The sequence below is a fragment of the Palaemon carinicauda genome, chromosome 19, assembly GCF_036898095.1.
Source record: "Palaemon carinicauda isolate YSFRI2023 chromosome 19, ASM3689809v2, whole genome shotgun sequence".
In the NCBI taxonomy this organism is placed as follows: domain Eukaryota; kingdom Metazoa; phylum Arthropoda; class Malacostraca; order Decapoda; family Palaemonidae; genus Palaemon; species Palaemon carinicauda.
In genome coordinates, this window is record NC_090743.1 from 15852968 (window position 1) to 15875993 (window position 23026).

Below are 23026 nucleotides of genomic sequence, written 5' to 3' on the forward strand. Positions count from 1 at the left end.
TAGACGTGGTCCTAAGATTCCTTATGTTAGACAGGCTCGAACCACTTCAATCAGCCTCCCTGAAAGATCTCACCTTTAAGACTCTTTTCCTGATATGCTTAACCACAGCTAAAAGAGTCAGTGAGATTCATGCCTTCAGCAAGAACATCGGATTTTCATTCGAAACGGCTACATGTTCTACATCTTGGTTTTCTAGCCAAACACGAGCTGCCTTCTCGGCCTTGACCAATATCGTTCGATATTCCAAACTTATCGTATGGTTGGAAATGAACTAGAAAGAGTATTATGTCCTGTAAGAGCTCTTAAGTTCTATTTTAAAAACCTTTACGAGGCTCGTCTGAAACTTTATGGTGTTCAGTTAAGAATTCATCTTTGCCTATGTCAGAGAATTCTTTATCCTATTATTTTCAGACTGTTAATACGAGAAGCTCATTCCCTTCTGAATGAGGAAGACCAAGCTTGGCTGAAGGTAAGGACACACGAAGTTAGAGCTGTCACAACTTCCGTGACCTTTAAACAAAATAGATCTCTGCAAAATATATTCGACGCAACCTTTTGGAAAAGCTAATCAGTGTTCGCGTCTTTTATCTTAAGAATGTCCAGTCTCTTTACGAGAACTGCTACACTCTGGGACCATTCGTAGCAACGAGTGCAGTAGTGGTGGGGGCTCCACCACTACAATTCCCTAATTCCAGAACCTTTTTAATCTTTCTCTTGAAATATTTTTGGGTTGTCCGGAAGGCTAAGAAGCCTTCCGCATCCTGGTTGATTTGGCGGGTGGTCAAATTCTTTCTTGAGAAGCGCCTAGATTAGAGGTTGTGATGAGGTCCTTTAGTATGGGTTGCAGCCCTTCATACTTCAGCACCTAGGAGTCGCTCAGCATCCTAAGAGGATCGCTAGGCTCAGTAAGGAAGACGTACTTAAAAAGGCAGAGTAATGGTTCAAGTCGACTTCCTTACCAGGTACTTATTTATTTTATGTTTGTTATTTTGAATAACTGCTAAAATGAGATACGGGATACTTAGCTTCTAATGTTAACATGTATGCTGGTCTCCACCCACCACCCTGGGTGTGAATCAGTTACATGATCATCGGGTAAGATTAATATTGAAAAATGTTATTTTCCTTAGTAAAATAAATTTTTGAATATACTTACCCGATGATCATGAATTTAAGGACCCTCCCTTCCTCCCCATAGAGAACCAGTGGACCGAGGAGAAAATTGAGTTCTTGTTGACAAGAAGTACTTGAGTACCTGCTCACAGATGGCGCTGTTGTGTACACCCCCACCTGTATAGCGATCGCTGGCGTATCCCGACCTTAGATTTCTGTCGGGCAACAGAGTTGACAGCTACATGATCATCGGGTAAGTATATTCAAAAATTTATTTTACTAAGGAAAATAACATATTTTCATATTCTTATTTATGTAAATTCAGAGAACAATCATTTTTTTTAGTGCTGGTGTGCTTGTAATAATGATAAGTATGCATTAATAATTTGTTCCATTGCAAACACATTCCTGTAATTTTAGGCCCAAATTTTATGGGTTACAAAATGTCCTTAATAACATATTCTGAAGGAAAAAGGGCTATTTGCCCAAGGAAAATACTGGCATCTTTTGCTGTGCAATCAGAGGTTAGCCATCCACTTCTCCAACCAATGGCACCTAGCAGTCATAGGGATATAAGCTGTGATGTATTTTAGGGGAATGTGAAAGTTTATGCTTTTCCCCTTTTGGTCACATCCTGGAAGCTCAAGACAAGCTCTGTATTCAAAATGCTCTTCAGTAAGGTCATGTGTACCAGTGGATGGCTTAGCGTGTAAGCTGACTTTATGGCGAGAACACAAACTAAAGGTATCCTGGAACTGAAGTAATGCTTCTCGCACCATCCATTTTCTTTTATCCCATTCCAAAATGATGAAGATCTGTTTTTTCTTGTCCACTGATAGCTGCACACAATTATCAGAATAAAATCAAAGAGCACTGTGATGGTACATCTAGGCTTCCATTCTACAATTGGCTTCAAAATCTGGGTTTCAGAACATAATATTCTATTTTCTCAAAAGTTTTCTTAAGATCTTACAACAACCTAACGGATAGTGTAATGGAGGTCAACATAGTCCTAAGAACAATCATGTTGAGGTTTCTGAAAACTATTTCATGGGAATTTAACTCACAGATATTTTAATAAATTATAGGGTTGGTAGTAGTAGATGGGTATGTAGTAAATATCTGCATTAACAAGAAGGTATGAGAAACTTTTTTTTTTTTTCCCCCTTGAGCTCTCATATCCTCTCCAACTATTTTTTGTTTTTTTTGCAACTATTTTTTTGTTTTTGATATACTGTACATGAAATGTAGAATTCTGTGGTTTCTTTCCATACTTACCTCTACATTGACTGCTTCCGACATGTCTAAGCATGATATTTTGCTCTTTATAAGAACTAGGGGTACATTCATAGTTGTTCCTTTACCCCAAGATTGTCTTGGGCCTACAATTGTCCTTTAATAGGTGTGGGATACATTGTAGCTAAAATATTCTGATCCAAAATACAATTCAAGATATGCATTTGTTGGGTAGGATGTGACCAATACAATTTCATTTAATTATTTTTTCCATAAAAAACCATCACTCTTATAACAATTTTCCTCATTCCAAGTCATTCTTGCAATTATATTCTAGTCAATCAAAAATATGAGGTACAGTAGTTGATTACCTTGAATCTTCTTGCTCCAAGTGACATTTTAAGGGTTGCTACAAATATTTTGTCTTTGATAAAGATGTCATATGGTTTAAGATATGAATTTAAGATGTACATGAGTCAAAATGTATTTTTCTCTTGATGATGGGCATTTAAAGCCTTTTGTTTCTACTGATATAAATACTGTATGCTGATTTCAGGAATGGGTTTGACTTTACCGACAACTTTGGTGCTGACCCACAATCTGGAATTTTTACACCTTACCTACATAGATTATTTCATTCAAGTGTTAAAGATGTTATCTTGGATGGGGAGGTAGTTTCTTGGAGTAAAACCCACAAGTCAATTATAAGCAAAGGTAAATTCATAAAGCCTGAGTTATTGTTTGGTTAGGAAATTAGTTGCACAACTTTCTTAGGAGACTGCTCTGTGCTTTCTCATTTTGATGAATTGAATAAAAGTATAGTAATGGTTCTGTCCATTTCATTTATGGTTACAGTCACATTCCATGAAAAAAAAATACAGTAGTACAGTATTGTTAAACTGCAGTACCTGTACTTGTAAAAAAATGAACTTTTGAAAGTTTTTTTTTTTCATGTCTTGAATATATTTATTCAGTAGAGCTCTTAATATGTAGGGAAAAAAAGAAGATAAAACTTACTAATAAGTGCACATATATTTCAAAGATACTAAATTTTCCAAGAGCATGCATTTTTAAAAGAAATTCCAACAAATTTTTGCTCACCCTCTCAATTCTTTTGCTTGTACTATGACTCCTGGCCACACATTAACTAAACCCCTTCAAGTTATTCTGATTTGTACCATCTCAATCCAATCATCATGGGTATCTTCAATATCCTGTCCATGTTAACTCTTCAGAAATTTTTTTTCCACTATTTCCTAATTATGCTTTGATAGAGAAAATATCTTTAAAAATCCTAAAGAGAATTATCCATAATTTCTTTAGAAATTAGAATTATTCTGTGATATGTGTTTTTTAAAAGCCGAAAAGATATTAAGAACTCGAAGACTTGATGGTTTGGATTTGTGACATAAAGGGTCAAAAAACAATTAGTCAGAAGAGCAGTAGATACAGTAGAAGTGGGACAAAGACTTGCAGGAATGGCCAGGAAATTGCCAAAAAAAAAAAAAAAAAAAAAAAAAAAAAAAAAATAGACATTACAAACATAAAGATGGTTTGTATATTTCATGCAACCAATTTTCTGTCCTGTTAGGATTTCCCCATTACTGTACTTCTACTTACCTTAGTAATGATAATAATGTTGACTATACTGGTAATATTAATGATAATATTGTTCAGTGTAGGGTTTAGGATATTGTGCAACTCCATTTTTTGGTGTATAGGTTGACTTTATTTTCGAATTTGTGTTGCTTATATTTCTGTTTCTTCTAAGTGATTTATTAATTTAAGGGAAGTTGACTAAGCTAAACAGGGTTTCAACTTTATAAAAGTACTTTCATGTCCACTTTTCTTAACTGCTGTACCTTGTTCTATTTTTGCTCTAATTTAGGAATATATTCTTTCTTTTAACACTTAAAGACATGATTTTCAGCTCTTTTATGTAAAAGTAAGTCTTTTGTCACATCCTTACAATATGATTTGCTTCCAGACAACCTTGTTGATCCATATTAGTATTTGAGTTATGGTTTAGTAAGACTTTAAACATAAACATAAAAAGCCAAAGAAATTAAAAGCTTCATCCTTACCTTTTGATAATTGTCAAGAAAGTAGTATCAACTTTACTTGAAAATCTTTTTAATTTATCTGATACAGAGTTATTTGTTAAAAGTATTAGTTTGTAATTCATTTACAGAAATTAAACTGTCATTACTTTGTTCTTAGGTTCTTATTTCTTTGCAGGTGAACATATGGATGTTAAAAACTTGCGGGAGGATGGAGACTATCAAGTTTGCTTGTGTGCTTTTGACATCATTTATTTGAATGGTGAAGTAAGTTTTATATATTTAAGTTTTCTACCTTTCTCTCTCACTCTGTAAGGGGTAAATGCTTACCTTGTTTATATGTGCATACAAGCTGTCTGTATCTTAATATTGGGAATTGTCTTCAGCTGAGCTTTAACTGTCGTTGAAATCATTAACTAGATAGTTAATGTCAGGTAGTAATTGTATGTGAATAGCCCTAGCTACTCCCATATCAAAGACTTTTTACTTATGTCTTTGGATGCAATGAGGATGGACACTGCATAGGTTTATGGCTAAACTGGTGATAGATCCACTATCTACACCTTAAGAGTATAATTGTTTGCAATTATCCCCATAAGCCCAGTGTAGATTGTGCCCTTCCGTTAAATGAGCTGTATTCTTTGAGGAGTGGGAGGCTAAGTCTACACTGGTGTCATTCTTGGTAGTACCTATGACAATGTGAGAGAGACTATTTAGCGCTTTTCACTCCTCACCGTTTGCTGTTCGCTGAGGCTTGTGAGTATACGTCCCTGGCTTGGTCCTGGTAAGTATGCTTCAGGAGCGGGGAGAACTCAGATCTATATCCAAGTTTTTTGAGGATTGGTGAAGTCTGAGGTGATCGCTGCACTCCAGTGTGAGGTGGAAGTTCTTCCTTACAGAACCCAGGTGATGAGTGAATTAAGGAAGGATGTCTTCTAGACATAAGTCTTCCAGGTGAGATTCTTGATGTCATTTTGAAGGAGCTGGTAGCTATAGTTACATAATTCCCGATGTCCCAGCGCCAGCTAGTGATGCCAGTGGTATCAGTAGTGATGCCAGTGGTATCAGCAGTGATCCTAGTGCCAACAGTGTCAGGGACCCCATTAGCCCTAAGTCAAGAAAGTAAATAAGTTTTTGGTAAGAAGTCTTCTTATGTGTAGGAATAAATAATAATTAGGAGGTTGATAAAGGGTAAACTAGCTTTCATTGCAAATCATACTGTATGCTACTATGCAGTTTATTGAGAATCATCTACAATCCCAAATAAAAGGTGCTATGTTCAAAAATGTTTTCTTTAATTTTCACTTTACACATTAGTGGGATGTAGTTACGATGTGAAAGTTTCTGAATAATAAGAAGCAACAAAGTTAAAATTCTGTTAACAAGAACTCCCTTTCCTTTTGTAGACAGCTTGTCTATTTAACCATTTTGTAACAAATAAGTGACCACAAATCACTGATATTCAGTATATTAATTTCTTTGTCATCTTAATAAGTAAAAATATAATTCAAAATTTAAAAATAAAGTAAAAACCGTAAAAATCATTGAATCTTTTTACTAATGAAAACGAACATATGAGGATATTGCTAACAGAGTTAACGACCCCTGATGATCAACTGATCAGAATGCCAGTGTATGTGTGATAACCCAAGGAAATGTATTTCGACACTCAAAAATAAATGTAAATTGAGATTTTAATAATTCATTAGTTAATATGAGTTTTGTAATGCATTGAACAGTTGGGGAGGGTGGAGAAGGATTGGACTGGTAATAGGAAATTAGCTGACCTAGAGTATGCTGATGACGCTGTCCTTATTAGCAGAACAACACAGGATTTGCAATGCTTGCATACCAGAATGCATGAAATATCACAGAAGTTGGGCTCAAGATAAATAGAAAAAACACAAGAGATGATGAGAACAGAATAGGCTATGGAAGATGAAATATCATTGGAAGGAGAAAGGATTAATGAGGTAGACTCATTTGAATATTTAGGAACAATGATCTCAAAGACAGGGTCTTTAGAATTGGAGTCCTCAGAAGAATATGGGAGAGTTAAATGGGAGGACAGGATTAGAGATGAAACTATAAAAGAGATTACTTGAGTGTCATATGTGGATGACATCATGGTGAGGGGTAGATGGAGATGGTTTGGGCATGCTCTTTGCACTCCCAAGAGATATTAGTTCACCAAAATTTTATCTGGGCTCCACAAGGCTCTAGAAGAGTTGGAAGACCCAGGCCTACATGCTGAGGACTATGAAGCATGAAGTAGATGATGAATGGAAAAGTATTGATTTAATAGCTCAAGATAAGGACGATTAATGAAATTTAACCGAGGCCTTTTGCGTCAATAGACATAGAAGGAAATGATGATATATATATATATATATATTATATATATATATATATATATATATATATATATATATATATATATTGTACTAGTTTTAAGTTATTTTAAAGTTCCATATAATTATTATAACATTCATCATGTTTATGGTACAGCAAGTGTAAAAAATTATGAAGATTTTTATATTTTATCAGTTTATAACAAGTTTATGGATAGTGATTTTGCATCATTGTTTAACGATTTTAGGATTTCAGAAGATTCCAGTTTATTTCTTTTGCAATCCCCCCCTCTTATGATGTATTTTATTGAGTATTTTATTATAAATATGTCATTCAAAAACTCCTTATTATATTTATTGTAGATAACAGGTTTTCCATCTATTCTATTTACCAAGGCACTTCCCCCACTTGTGGGGTTAGTCGACATAAAAAAAAAGGAACAAAAGGGACTTTTCTTCTCTAAGCTCCTTCCAGCCTGATGAGGGATTCAGCCGAGTTTTGTGTGACATTCACACAAACACTTCTGAAGTATTTAAAAAAATCCAATTTTATTCAGTTATCTTAAGTATTGTTTTAGCTCGTTTAATTAAAAAAACTGAATAACCAGGTAATCCAGAAAAAAACGTCTGGATTAGTGAGATTGTAGTGTATAATAAGTATAATAATTATTTTTTATCATTTGCTTGCAGGTTTTGACTAATCTACCATTATCAGAGAGGTTAAAGAAACTGAAGAATGTGATTACTCCTCATGAGGGCAGAGTTATTATATCCCCAAATACTGAAGTGCATTCAAAGTGAGTCCTGTACTTATACAATTAATTTTAGTTTGACATTTCCTTTATGATCATTATCATTCCTTTAATTTTTGTAAAATTTTCCTTTAGGTAATGTAAGTACACACCAGTCTCATCTGCCATGAATGATGTTGTTATGTAGTTGATTTTTTTTTTATTCAGACCATCATTAGTGTCCCATATTATTTTACTCTTGTCAGTTTTAAATGGTTATCTTCAGTAAATAGTTCATGTATATTTTGAATGCATTTAACGCAGGAAAGAAAAATTGTTGGTAGAATACGTTTACAGAAGTTTTGTAGAAGTGGCTTATGGTCATGGGGTTACCTTGAAAGTAACTAGAGAAAAATAAAGCTCTGTAGTTCTGTGTTCTCCTCTCATTATATTTGTTCCTAAGGAAAAGGCAAACCATCATCTGTTAGGTAGGAAATATGTTTACAGCACAACACTTGGAAGGCCGTTGAATTGTTTTAACGAGCAGTTAAGTGACAGGTGAGGGCTAGGGCGAGGAGCCCCACCCCCTTAACTGTCAAAATCTCTTCACTTATGTTTTTGGCTGCTTCAAATACAGACATACTGATAAGCCCTTTATCGAACTTTTCATTTTCTCTCATTAAGTGAATGCTGACTTAATTGTTATGATGTGAAGCAAGACACCCCATACTTGGGAGGATAGACTTTACATCCAGACTTTGTTAAACTGGCTGGAGATCTGCACACACACACTGTAATTCTTACTAGGGGCATGATTGTTTGCAATCATACCTGTGCCGAGTGTAGGTTGTGGCCTGCTTTGCAGTTTCAAATGTATGCTTTGAGGGGAGGAGGAGAGCTTTTGCTTCTTCATTCCTCTCATTGGGCACGTCTGCTAATGCCAATCTTGCACGTACACCCCTGGCTTGGTCTTCAGGTTGTATGCATCAGGAGCAAGGAACCTTCATAGCTATGCCAGTGGGCTTTCAAGTTCTGGAGATTTGTAAGGTTCCCCTACTATTTGCTACACTCCATCAGAGGTTGGAGGTTCTCCTTCATTTGTGCTACCGCTGACAATGAGTATAACCTAAGGAAGGTTTTATCCTCCTTGAGTCTTTCAGGTAGACTCTCCAGTGCCAGTCTATCCCTTGGTGGTGCTAGTCTCGAAGGCGGCCGGACTCTCGTACCGTACCTCATTTCTTAGCGTGAAACATTTTGTGCAATGAGAGTTGGGAAAATCTTTGCATCTCGTTTCGTAGTGTGAAAGCTTTCGTATCGAGAGGTATCACTGCACTATCAGCAATTTTTAAATTAATGTGCTTTAAATGTTTGATATGAGTTGATGTATGTTTTGGTGAGTAATATGTTTATTTTTATGTTTACATGCAATTTTTAAACTACTGTAGGCCTTGGTTATATTTTATTTTCATTTTTTATTGCAGGGAAGATGTTGTAAAGATTTTGAATGAAGCAATTGATAATCGAGAAGAAGGTGTTGTCCTCAAGGACCCAGATTCTGTTTATCGCCCAGCCTCTCGTAAGGCTGGATGGATCAAAGTGAAACCTGAGGTTAGTAACACTAATGCCAGTGACATTATTATTTTTATTCAAGCTTTTGATAAACATAGTGATGACTGTAAGTGAATATTGATAGAGAAGTCAGTGATACAAAGGAAAAATACTGTTTCAGGTCTTGCTTTGTTGATAATGATATTTTATGAATTACTGACTAAGATCTTGAACAATGTCTTATGATAAGGATTTTATTTTTATATTCCTAATGAAACAGATCTTATGCTCTGAATTAGGATCACAGATTATATATTGCCAAAGGTTGCATTTCTGTAAAAGCACTCGTTCTTAACGTGTCTTGGAAAGAATAAGTCAATGTACATACATTTTGAAACTATTTTCAACAATCTACACCCAAAAAAAGTGTTGGGGGCAGTTAAGGGAGTAGTAAAAAATAGAGGGTTGGGCATGAATGTAAAGAGAGTTCTATATGAGAAAGTGATTGTACCAACTGTGATGTATGGATCGGAGTTGTGGGGAATGAAAGTGATGGAGAGACAGAAATTGAATGTGTTTGAGATGAAGTGTCTGAGGAGTATGGCTGGTGTATCTCGAGTAGATAGGGTTAGGAACGAAGTGGTGAGGGAGAGAACGGGTGTAAGAAATGAGTTAGCGGCTAGAGTGGATATGAATGTGTTGAGGTGGTTTGGCCATGTTGAGAGAATGGAAAATGGTTGTCTGCTAAAGAAGGTGATGAATGCAAGAGTTGATGGGAGAAGTACAAGAGGAAGGCCAAGGTTTGGGTGGATGGATGGTGTGAAGAAAGCTCTGGGTGATAGGAGGATAGATGTGAGAGAGGCAAGAGAGCGTGCTAGAAATAGGAATGAATGGCGAGCGATTGTGACGCAGTTCCAGTAGGCCCTGCTGCTTCCTCCGGGGCCTTAGATGACCGCGGAGGTAGCAGCAGTAGGGGAGTCAGCATTATGAAGCTTCATCTGTGGTGGAAATGTGGGAGGTTGGGCTGTGGCACCCTAGCAGTACCAGCTGAACTCGGTTGGGTCCCTGATTAGGCTGAAGGAACATAGAGAGTAGAGGTCCCCTTTTTGTTTTGTTTCATTGTTGGTGTCGGCTACCCCCCAAAATTGGGGGAAGTGCCTTGGTATATAGATAGATAGATAGACACCCAAAAAAAGTTGTCTGAAGGATATTTGCTGTTCTCTCAAGATTTTATATTTTATGCCATCTCAGAGATGGTGCTTGATCTATATTACTTGCCTCATATGTATTAATACTGGCAAATAGAGGTTGAGAGAGCTTTGATAAGGAGTGTATGGATAAACATCTATAGGCAGGGATTGTCACTAGAAACAAGTGATATCATTGGTTAGTTTAGGGAGATGTGTGCAAATATCAAAAGCAGGCGACAAAGAATACTAAAAAGTGAGTAGCTGTAAGAGTATGGTGTGAACATTAAGGACAGAAAGTAAGAAAGATGCTACAATTTGGAAATGGAAGCAAACGAAGATGAACGCACATGTAGCTTGAATGTGTATGTGAAAGTGGTCAGGTGACACTAGAAGTATCTACTGTGAACAAAGGAACTTCCAATGAGGAAGTGGATGAAGGTAATCTATTGGACACAAAACAGCTTAAGCACATGTATACTAGATACAAAGATGTAGCTTTCTGTTTCAAGGAAGACTTGGAAAGATATCAAGAAGTAAGTGCAACTGGGATGCTGTTGGAATTCCAGCTGACTATAGGAGGTATTTTTTATGGCAGAAGTGTAAAGAAAGGTAGTTTACTGGTTTGCAGCCAGGCAGAGGCATGCAACCACTTTGATAAAGCTAAGCTGGAGTATGAAAGATGACAGAAAACCCAGGTAAGTGAAAGAGGAACATCAGGAGTAAGACTGTGTTAGCCACAAGAAAACTGAAAGCATGAGGAATCAATGTGACAGAAACAGACAAACCAATTGTGTCAAGGGAGACCCAAAAAGTGTCAAGTGAGATGCATGTTGGTAAAATCTCAGCTTCTATTGACCAAAAGGAAGTACTACAGAAGACTAACTGGATCTGAAAACTGCCTGCTAAGGACTGTAATATATTGGGAGAAATAATAAAAGAGACAATGCAACATTGCTGTTGTCCTTCATCCAAAGAAGTGGACAGTGAAGGCACTGAATATAGGGACTGTGGCAAGCCCTAAATTGAACCCTAAGCACTCCAATACCACTTATTCAATGATTGCCTGATAAGCAGAAATTGTAGCAAAACAGGGAACCAAAGAATACTTCCACAGAAGAATTTTCACAAATACTATTCTTATTCATCCTGGCATGGCAAAGTTCAGAGGAATTGGAAACTGTTCTGATAAATATAACAAAATAAAGTAATTCTGGAACTATGCACTCATAATTGTAATACAATAAGAGGTACTAAATCAAAGTATGTACTAAATCTTTTATAGTGATAAGTCATAATTTTGATATCAGAATGCTTACTAATCAAAAGCTCTTAAATTTGAGACAAACACGTAGTCATAAAACAGTAATAAAGATGAAATAATCTCAAAACACTTGCGAAAAGCATTCCTGGAGGCAGAAAAGTTCAGTAATTATGACCATAAGTACATAAATATTAGAAAAGTAAAGTACTGATAGAAATTCCATGACACTACCTTCAGTCTGGCAATAAAATACTGTACTAATGCTATCCACAGACTCAGGGTAATGTTTCACTGAAAATTTACGATGTTAATTAATGGGGTTGATTGTATGGGAAAAATTTATTGAAAATAAGAAATTGAAATAGAAGAAAACTCACAGTAATCCTGGATTCCAAAACTCTGGGAATCTTGAGGAGTAGTTAACCAGTGAATTAATGTGGTTAACTACGAAGGAGTTAAGCAAATGTAAGCATATGCACCAACTCCCTTGAGTGTCCTCATTTTTATCTTTCTAGAGGTTGCAATGTTATATGAGTAGCTTTGAGCAATTAGATCATTAGCTGTTGATACATCTAAAGAAAGCAAGCTTTAAACTGTTATTTATAGATTGAATAAATATCATAATAATAGTACTTAAAGGTCTGTCCAATACCAAATAAGTTTCATTTTACAAAATGTTTATTTTTTAAAGATATTTAATGAATCTTATGCTATACTTTTGCAATGAATGAAAATTTAAATTATAGTTTTTGCAGAAATCAAATAACTAAGGTTTGAACTGTACGTGAATTGTTGATTGATATTCAATCTTTCCTATTTGAATGTGGCATATTTATATATCTTCCCTCTGCTTTCAACAGGAGATATTTTACAATCTGTTAACAAAGAATATATTAATTATTCTTTGAAACTATATATTTTCCAAATACTGTATGAGTATTTGAACTGTATCCTCTTTCAGTATGTTGATTCACTTGTGCCAGAGTTGGATTTATTAATCATTGGTGCATATTATGGAAAGGGCAGAAGGCAAGGTGTACTTTCTCATTTCTTACTGGCAGTATCCGTCGAAAGTAAAGAGCCAGGTGAGGTACTATTAATCTTTGTTTTGTTCAGTTTACCATATATATCCTAATTAATTTGACTCCATATTGTGTGTTAAATTTTTCTTTTAAAAAGTACTGCAGGTATTTAGATTGGAACTTTATATTTATTCAAAATAATTTGAGTTGCAATCTGTATTTAAATGAACCTTATCTGGTAGCCACCATGGTTTAATCATCAAAGCCATTACTTCCCAACCTTTTAAAGAAAAATTCTAACCTACTCTTTTCCATCTCCCTCATTCTTGTGATGCCCAGTTGACCCGATAGGTGGCACTATTGGGGAACATCACCACAGAATGAATGAATGATTTAAGGTTTTCAGGCATCACCACAGATCTATTAATGCAAAGGACTTTATAATATCATTGGTGGCCTCATTGTGTAGACCCTCTTTAGCTTCAATTTAATTTATGAGTAATCTAGGAGTAAAATTTGAGGAGTTAAAAGGTGTGTCTTTATCTGCTATTAAGATAGGTACGTAGCATCTAGCAGTTGAGGAAAACATACAAGTTAAAATGCAAAATTGGGCTAGGCTCACCGCCAATCAAAACATTTCACCGCCAATCAAAACATGAACCATTAACTTCCTGAAGTTATATTAAAAGTAGTCTTGAATATTCCCACCTTATCAAAATTTTGAAAAAGTTTTACATGATCTCCTACTACTACGAGAGAGTTATTGGGTCCTTTGACTGCCCAAGACAGTACTACATTGGATCCTTCTCTCTGGTTACGGCTCATTTTCTTTTTGGCTATACATACACTGAATAGTCTTGCTTATTCTTTACATATTCTCTTCTGTCCTCATACACCTGACAACTCTGAGATTACCAAACAATTCTTCCTTGCTTTATGGGTTAACTACTGCAATATAATTGTTCAGTGCCTACTTTCCTCTTGGTAATGGTAGAAAAGACTCCAGCTATGGTAAGCAGCTCTTCTAGGAGAAGGACACTCCAAAATCAAACCATTGTTCTCAAAATATTTTATTCTCATTGGTTATTCTTCTCTTGTAGTTTATTTATTTCCTTGTTTCCTTTCCTCATTGGGCTATTTTTACCTGTTGGAGCCCTTGAACATAAAGCATCTTACCTTTCCAATTAGGGTTATAGCCTAGCTTGTAATAATAATAATAGTCTTGGATAGTGCTATAGCCTCTGTACCATGGTGTTTTACTGTCTTGGAGTAGAGTTCTCTTGCTTGGGGGTACTTTCAGGCACACTATTCTATATTTCTCTTCCTTTTGGTTTTTAAAGTTTTTATAGTTTAAATGTGAAAGATTTATTTTGATGTTATTGCTGTTCTTAAAATATTTTATTTTAATTGTTAGTTACTTATATCCTTATTTCCTTTCCTCACTAGGCTGTTTTCCCTGTTGGAGCCCTCGGGCTTATAGCATTCTACTTTTCCAACTAGTGTTGTAGCTTAGCAAATAATAATAATAATAATGATAATAATAATAATAATGATAATAATACCTCAGAACTTAGTAATGTGAAAAATAGAAAAGTTGTGAAATTGGCAAAGACAACTGAAGCAGAGAACAGAACCAATTTGGAAAAAATAAGTTATTTTAGTGTTCTGTCCACTCTGAATTTTACCTGAACTAAACATAAGTAATGCTATATAGTACTGGTGTTACTTAATGTCAAATTACTTTACGTTTGTAATGAAAGTACTGTAATCATATAACAGATAACATAACTTCAAAAGGAGAGGGAATGTAAGGGAACGCTATTCTTCCATACACATAGGAACAACACCACTGCTGGATACTGGCGAGTATGTTTACATTTCATGAAGCCAGGAAAAATTTTAATCACATTGTGATTTATTAGTTCCTAGTGAACCACTGAAACTTAATTTAAATCACAGGATGTATTATTAAATTATTTAAGACACAAGTCGACGATAAACTGAAAAGCAGAAGGTGGTTGTCCAGGGCACCAGCCACCCGTTGATATACTATCGCTAGAGGGTTATGGGGTCCTTTGACTGGCTAGACAGTATTACATTTAATCCTTCTCTCTGGTTACGGTTCACTTTCCCTTTGCCTACACATACACAGAATAGTCTGGCCTATTCTATACAGATTCTCCTCTGTCTTCATACAACTGACAACACTGAGATTACCAAACAATTCTTCTTCACCCAAGGGGTTACTGCACTGTAATTGTTCAGATGCAACTTTCTCTTTGGTAAGGGTAGAAGAGACTTGTTAGCTATGGTAAGCAGCTCTTCTTGGAGAAGGACACTCTAAAATCAAACCATTGTTCTCTAGTCTTGGGTAGTGCCATAGTCTCTGTACCATGGTCTTCCACTGTCTTGGGGTAGAGTTCTCTTGCCTGGGGATACACTCAGGTACTCTATTCTGTCTAATTTCTCTTCCTCTTGTTTTGTTAAAGTTTTAATAGTTTATATAGGAAATATTTATTTTAATGTTACTCTTCATAAAATATTTTATTTTTCCTTGTTTCCTTTCCTCACTGGGCTATTTTCCCTTTTGGGGCCCCTGGGCTTGTAGCATCCTGCTTTTCCAACTAGGGTTGTAGCGTAGCAAGTAGTAATAATAATAATAATAATAATAATAATAATAATAATAATAATAATAATAATAATAATAATAATAATAAACAAGTTAGTTGCAATCAACTTTCTGATAGAATGGTGGTTCTGAGAAAGAGAGGCATTTTGTAAGGAGAGAGAACAGGAAATTTTGATTTTAGGTAGATGTCGACACAGCTTATAGTAGAAGCAATATGGACATTATGGGATTTTCTTAAAAGCAGAAGAATCTTTAAAGTTTTGCCCTGATATGAATATGGAAATTTATTGGTTATAATTAAGACAATCTGATATTCTCAGTCTATCTTATGGTTAAGGAGATTTTTTTCCCTTACCAGGGGTGGTCATGCCAGTGTTTCTTCAACCCCTAGCTGCACCTGCTTTATATCAAACTTAAACTCTGTTCCTGATTACTTTCTACCATTTTATTGTTCAACCCCTTTTAACTTTTATTTCAATGGAACCGTAGGGTTTTCCCCCCAGTTTCACAGGCATGTATGGCCTCACAGGCCCCAGCACTGTGCTATATAGCCCAGATTTAAAAATCAAAAGTGATTTTTTAAAACATGCTATTTTGCACTAGCAAATACTAAGGAAGTTAGGAATTTTTTCAAAAACATTTTATAATTTTATCAACTTATGTCTGAACCTAAATTAGTATGTTTTATAAAAGAAAGTTCTTTAGGATACAATCTGTCAACTACATTACAATATATTCACTTGACAGCAATGAAATATACGCCTTAGGTAAACCATAATGAATGTTACAAGTGATTCATCATCTTTGAAGATGGTGAATGGTAGACATTTAAAATTTTAAGGGGATTTCACAAAGAAAAATATGATAGAAAATTTGTGCAAATACTAGAAAATTTGAAAATTTAACAGTTGGAGTACATCTTTTAAAGTGTAAAATTAGAAGGTAAAGTTAAAAGATGAAAGTAAAAGATGGCAACTAGAATAGTACATACATACATACATATACCAAGGCTATTCCCCCAATTTTGGGGGGTAGCCAACACCAACAATGAAACAAAACAAAAAGGGGACCTCTACTCTCTACGTTCCTTCAGCCTAACCAGGGACTCAACCGAGTTCAGCTGGTACTGCTAGGGTGCCACAGCCCAACCTCCCACATTATCCACCACAGAAGAAGCTTCATAATGCTGAGTCCCCTACTGCTGCTACCTCCGCGGTCATCTAAGGCACCGGAGGAAGCAGCAGGGCCTACTGGAACTGCGTCACAATCGCTCGCCATTCATTCCTATTTCTAGCACGCTCTCTTGCCTCTCTCACATCTATCCTCCTATCACCCAGAGCTTTCTTCACACCATCCATCCACCCAAACCTTGGCCTTCCTCTTGTACTTCTCCCATCAACTCTTGCATTCATCACCTTCTTTAGCAGACAACCATTTTCCATTCTCTCAACATGGCCAAACCACCTCAACACATTCATATCCACTCTAGCCGCTAACTCATTTCTTACACCCGTTCTCTCCCTGACCACTTCGTTCCTAACCCTATCTACTCGAGATACACCAGCCATACTCCTTAGACACTTCATCTCAAACACATTCAATTTCTGTCTCTCCATCACTTTCATTCCCCACAACTCCGATCCATACATCACAGTTGGTACAATCACTTTCTCATATAGAACTCTCTTTACATTCATGCCCAACCCTCTATTTTTTACTACTCCCTTAACTGCCCCCAACACTTTGCAACCTTCATTCACTCTCTGACGTACATCTGCTTCCACTCCACCATTTGCTGCAACAATAGACCCCAAGTACTTAAACTGATCCACCTCCTCAAGTAACTCTCCATTCAACATGACATTCAACCTTGCACCACCTTCCCTTCTCGTACATCTCATAACCTTACTCTTACCCACATTAACTCTCAACTTCCTTCTCTCACACACCCTTCCAAATTCTGTCACTAGTCGGACAAGCTTCTCTTCTGTGTCTGCTACCAGTACAGTATCATCCGCAAACAACAACTGATTTACCTCCCATTCATGATCATTCTCTCCTACCAGTTTTAATCCTCGTCCAAGCACTCGAGCATTCACCTCTCTCACCACTCCATCAACATACAAGTTAAACAACCACGGCGACATCACACATCCCTGTCTCAGCCCCACTCTCACCGGAAACCAATCACTCACTAGAATAGTATAGTAGACAAGTCACTCTTAAGGGGAAGGTATCTTTAAGATTTAAGAAAAAAATTTGAATTAGGTTTCTTGTCAGTCAAGTTGGTAATTTAGTTATTGTAAAAATATACAACTCACAAATTATGTAACATTTATTTCTGTGTAACAGTGTAATGCCAGAATACATTTATCAGATCAAAGCAGAATATTGTGTAGTGCTTTGGCAGTACATTGCATTAATTAATGTACTTTGTGCATGGATGTCTAAAAAGTTTTCTTTGTTTTTTTAAACTTTAAAAAGTACAAACTCATCATACATACATACATATACCAAGGCACTTCCCCCAATTTTGGGGGGTAGCCGACATCAACAAATGAAACGAAAACAAAAAGGGGACCTCTACTCTCTACGTTCCTCCAGCCTTTACCATTTATAAATAAGCACTTGTTTAGGAGATACATTAGTCATTAATTTTACTGGGAAGATTAATCAAAACCCAAGTGTACCATACAACTGAATCTGTATTTGACATTTTTTGTAATTTATGGTCGTCTGAAATTTCACTAAAATGACTAAATGTGACATTAACCTTAATTGTGTTTCAGGGGGAAAGCCACGAGAGTTTCACTCTATTTGCCGTGTTGGATCAGGTTACACAGTTGCTGAACTGAGTGACCTTGTTGCTAAATTGACTCCTCATACTTGTAAACAGCAGCCTCCAGGAGTTATTGTTTCTAGAGAAAAACCAGATGTTTGGATAAATCCTCTCAAGTCCTGCGTTGTTCAGGTTAGTTGTGTTAGTGTTTTTTAACATAATTTCTTTAAACAGTTGTGTCCATGGGTTTAATAATCTGGAGTTTATAATGTGATTATAAATGTATGAAAAGCTCATATCTTTATCAAATATTTGTAATGCCATGACAGAAAAAGAACAAAGGACTAACGGACAATCATTAAAACATAAGAGGTCAATGTCAGTATTAGTTACCGGGTATTTCTATTTTCCAGTTTTTTTTTTCTAAGCCTAAATTGCCCTAAAATTTCTAGTGAATATACTGTGTATATAGCCATTTATGTAATGATGAGTGGCAGATTGGGTGAAAAAAGGGCAAGAATCATGAAAATTAAAATCAGATGACTCAAGAGAACAGTGTTAGCGCAGGGATTTAAAGTAAAAGGTGGTAAATAAATTCATATTTACACTCACATTGAGAAGTACTGTGATCAGTTTAGGTTATTCATGATTTATGTATGTTCTGAAATAAATGTTTTACATCTAGGTTAGTACGTAAATCTACTCTCTAATCTTTTTCATCGGTAGTTATAGGGTCAAAAGGGATGCTAAATGCAGTTAAGGGAACAGTCCTATGCTCAGCCTATGCTAGGCTACCCTAAAACCATAGCCTAACACTGCATTTTATTTAGCATACCCTATGCACAACACATTTAACCTATGAAAAAATAAAACAGCTAATTTTAATGAAAATACATTGCTGTATATTCTTTTCAAATAATTGGTTTGCTGAAATTTTTTATTATAAAGGTTGTCAGTGTCAGCTGTCTGGACTCATGTTGTGGGAAGATCTGCATTATAGTTCTGCCAATACTCACTTTGTGGTCTGGGTGGTGGGGGAGGGGTTAAGTCATTAAGGGGTCTTCTTAGTATTTTACATTTTAATACAAAACTAAATGACAGTAAAAGGTTATTATCATGCATGGAACATTAAAGGTAAATAGTAGTTAGAAAAAAATTAAGTTCATTTGCCCGAAATTTGATGGATGTCTGTGGGAAGAGTATAAAAGCCTACCTATAGAACTTGAGTTCTTATAGCATGACTATATTATGGATTTATTTACTAAAGTGATAATTTTTTGTTTTTAGACCTTAAATACTGATAATTTTGAATTATGAATGCATATGCAGTACAAAACTTCCATTAATATAAAACAGTTGTTGTGCTTCAATGCCCAAAATTTGTGTGCAGTGTAAGCAGTAATGAATTGGAAACAGTTTCCAGATAATTATTTTATAAATCTCAGTACAAAAGCAAAGTTTAAAAATATTTCAATTGAAGCATATGTAATAATCTAGTATTAGCAGTGACATTTTTCAGACATAGTACATGTACTTATTATAGAGCAGTGTATCAGAAAGAGAAATGCTCTCTCTCCAAACGATTAGGCACTTTTTTATCTATCAAGAAATGATTAATTAATATTTTGTTTTACTTATTATTGAACAGAGATTATGATGGTTGTATTATGTTGATTGAATTCAAGGTAGAGTATAGATTTGAATTTTATTTGTAAGATTGATAAAATCCCATCTGTACTTTGGAGCCAAATCTGTATTTGTCAGTTCTTTGTAATTCATGAACATATCTGATATTACATTAAAAAGATTATATGTGAGGTTAACCTCACCTTGATACTACAGGTACTGTACTCTAATTTGTAACCCAATTATTCGATGAGACTGACCTTTGTAGGGTTGGTTATTCTTTCTGCCAAAAATCTCCCCATTTTTGGTAAATAAAATGTGCCAGAAAGATAAACAAAAGTATTAGCCAGATCAGAAATGTAACCTCCCAGCTTCCTTGGTATAAGTAATTATAATTACGATAATTTTTATGTATTGATTGGCTAAGAAGATTACTGTACTATATTACTTCTTAGTTTTAAAATAATGTAAGATATAATTGTTGTAAATCTACCGCCAAGGAGCATTATATACATTATTTAGGAAGATGTATCAAAGCATTTACAAGTTTGTGTTTTACAGAGTTCTTTTCATTTTTTTTTTCACTCTTAGGTCAGAGCTGCTGAAGTGGTGAAAAGTCTCTTTTATCAGACTGGAGTAACTTTAAGATTTCCACGAGTGGAGAAAGTTCGTTATGACAAGCCATGGTATGACGTTCTTACAACAAAGGAGCTAAATGAATTGGAAAAGGTAAGTTTTATCTTTCTATAGGTACAGTAGATACAGGATTTAGTAGATAATGTGTACAGTACCTATCTTTCACCTTTGAGTAATATTACTGCATATAGATTGTTATTATTGTCATTATTGTTCTTATAATTATTCATGGTGGAAACACATTTGTATAGAAGCCAAAAAAAGCCAGCTTTCATTAACATTTCAAAATATATTAAAGAGAAGAGTAAAATAGTATACAATAGTAACAGATGAATATAGAAATTAAATTAATCTAAAGTTCTATACAATTGAAAATAACATAATAAAAATGGCTTAAAGAGGCATTGCTTTAATTCTGAAATATTCTAGAATCTACAATCTCACTGATAATTTTGTTTTTTTGATGTCATAGAAAACTTTAATTTCTTCCCTGTAGACTCAGATTGCCAATACAGTATTTTTTTCATATAGAATATGAGGTGACATGTAGTGTTCAGATAAGTTAGCAGGATATGAATGCATAATATATATCTGAATATTTTTATGTACATTATTTATAAATATAGCTATCATTAAAAATTATACTTAGTGCTAAATTGGTAAAAATTGCTTGGAACTAGCTCAGTTAGGAACAAATACCTTTGTGGGAGTTATTTAATATAGTGGAAGCTTTAGTGCACATATCCTGAAGTGAGATATTCTTTTCTATTTTAAAATCACAGCTCTGAGTTCAGTCAGTATATTTATACTTAGATTGATGTATTTTGTATTCACAGGAAGCAAGTGGTAAACTTGCAACCAAACATTACATTGACTCAAGTGATGAACCTGCAGCCAAAAGGAAAACTCCATCTAAAGGGGATCACCCTTCTTTACCTTCACACTTTAGACCAGCTGATTTAACTAAAGTAGTCAAGGTTTGTGTTATCTTTCACAACTTACTGTATGTTGCTATTGCTATCATTAGTTGAGTATAAAACCAGTATTGCTAAAATTATTCGTTTACAAAAGATCTTTGTGAGTAGTGGTGCATTGCAAACACATCTTGTAAGTAGTGATACATTCCCACCCACCTTTTTATATTACAGACAGTAGCAGAGAGAATTTGTAAAGAATCTCATTGAAATGCGTGTGCATTATCATCACCTTTGCCTCTTAGCAGTGCTTTGTCTAGCTTTGTTTTTTGTTGAATAATTTTAATAGGATACTCTATATGTATTGTTTTTTTTCTCATTTTTTTATTTAATTATGAAGTAATGAATCTAAGGTATGGGAAAGTAAAGGAAACTAAAAAGGGAAACTCATGAGAATATGGTAAAGATTTGCAATGCAACAAGAATGTAACAATACAATGGTGTGATATTTTTGTATGTATGGATGGAAAATTAGGGCTTATGACTGGGTCCTTTTATTCATACCAGATTTGTTGACAACACCCCTTTCTATTTTGTTTGTATACTTATACTATTGTACTGTTCTTTTCTCTGAATTTGTGTAAATCTTATCGTATACCATAATTCTGTTTTGATAATAATTTTTATGAAACACCCCTGATGTTCATATTACTTCTACTGGATGCTGTGATGTCTACCCTAAAATAAAAAAGTTCATGTTCACTAGTAAAATGCCTCCATCTCTGGGAACTATCATGCCATGTGGGGGTTGATGGCAACTAACTAGTCGATAATATGACATACAGTACAGTATTTGCTCCTAATTTTCAGTTACTCATTGATTGAAGTCTTAGTAATACGTCTGTATTTCCCTGTGATTAAAATTGAGTTTCAGTTTGAATTATTAAATCACAGTGTGATTTAAATTATAATATTCCCAGTTTCATGTTACGTAGCCAACAAATTATGTTTAAGTGTATGAAGAGACAGAAATTAAATGTGTTCAAGATAAAGTGTGTGAGGAGTATGGCTGGTGTATCTCAATTAGATAAGGTTAGGAACAAAGTAGTGAGTGTGAGAATGTGTGTAAGAAATTAATTAGCAGCTAGAGTGGATATGAATATGTTGAGGAGGTTTGGCCATATAAAGAGAATGGTAAATGACTATCTGCTGAAGAAGGTGAAGAATGCCAGAGTTGATGGGAGACATAAAGAGGAAGGCCAAGATTTGGATGGATAGAGGGAAGAAAGCTCAAGATGAAAGGAGGATTAGATGTGAGAAAGGCAAAAGAGCATGCTAGAAATAGGAATGAATGGCGAGTGATTGTGACGCAGTTCAGATAGGCCCTCCTGCTTCATCTGGTCACCTTCGTGACTGCTGAGGTAACAGCAGTAGGGGATTCAGCATATGAAGCTTCACTTGTAATGGATAACGGGGGAGGGTGGGCTGTGGCACCCTAGCAGTACCAACCAAACACTGCTGAATCCCTCGTCAGGCTGGGAGGTGCTAAGAGAAGAAAAGTCATCCATTTTTTTGTCTGCTACCTCCCCAAAATTGGAGGAAGTGCCTTGGTAGATAGATAGATAGGTAGATAGTATGGAGAAAGGTTGTCCACTCACTCTCATTCTCTCTTCTTTTAAGTTATGGTAGCAGCTAGCTGAACCCTTTGATTGCAACATAAAGTAAATCAAATTCATCAACACCTTCATTATTTTACTTTATTTGCATTTAGTTCAGGGTAAATCCAGAGAAGACTGAGAAACCTTGGCAAACTTCTCAAGTTTTGCCTAGCATTTTTTACTTTTTTTTTATTTCTTGGTTTTCTTTGCTAAATTTTCAACCTTTCTCCTTCTCAGATTACCAAGTTCTGAAGTTGCAGGTACTTGTATTC

At 35.3% G+C, this 23026-nt stretch overlaps 1 protein-coding gene across 1 annotated transcript in view; it reads left to right on the plus strand.

Moving 5' to 3' along the window:
* Positions 1-23026, plus strand: part of DNAlig4 (DNA ligase 4) — a 115249-nt gene that overhangs the window by 55144 nt on the left and 37079 nt on the right. The window contains exons 21-28 of the mRNA XM_068393203.1: positions 2906-3063; positions 4588-4676; positions 7451-7557; positions 8973-9099; positions 12452-12575; positions 17931-18112; positions 20138-20275; positions 21019-21159. Of these exons, the coding sequence (XP_068249304.1) occupies positions 2906-3063; positions 4588-4676; positions 7451-7557; positions 8973-9099; positions 12452-12575; positions 17931-18112; positions 20138-20275; positions 21019-21159 (1066 nt within the window). The remainder of the gene's footprint in view (positions 1-2905; positions 3064-4587; positions 4677-7450; positions 7558-8972; positions 9100-12451; positions 12576-17930; positions 18113-20137; positions 20276-21018; positions 21160-23026) is intronic.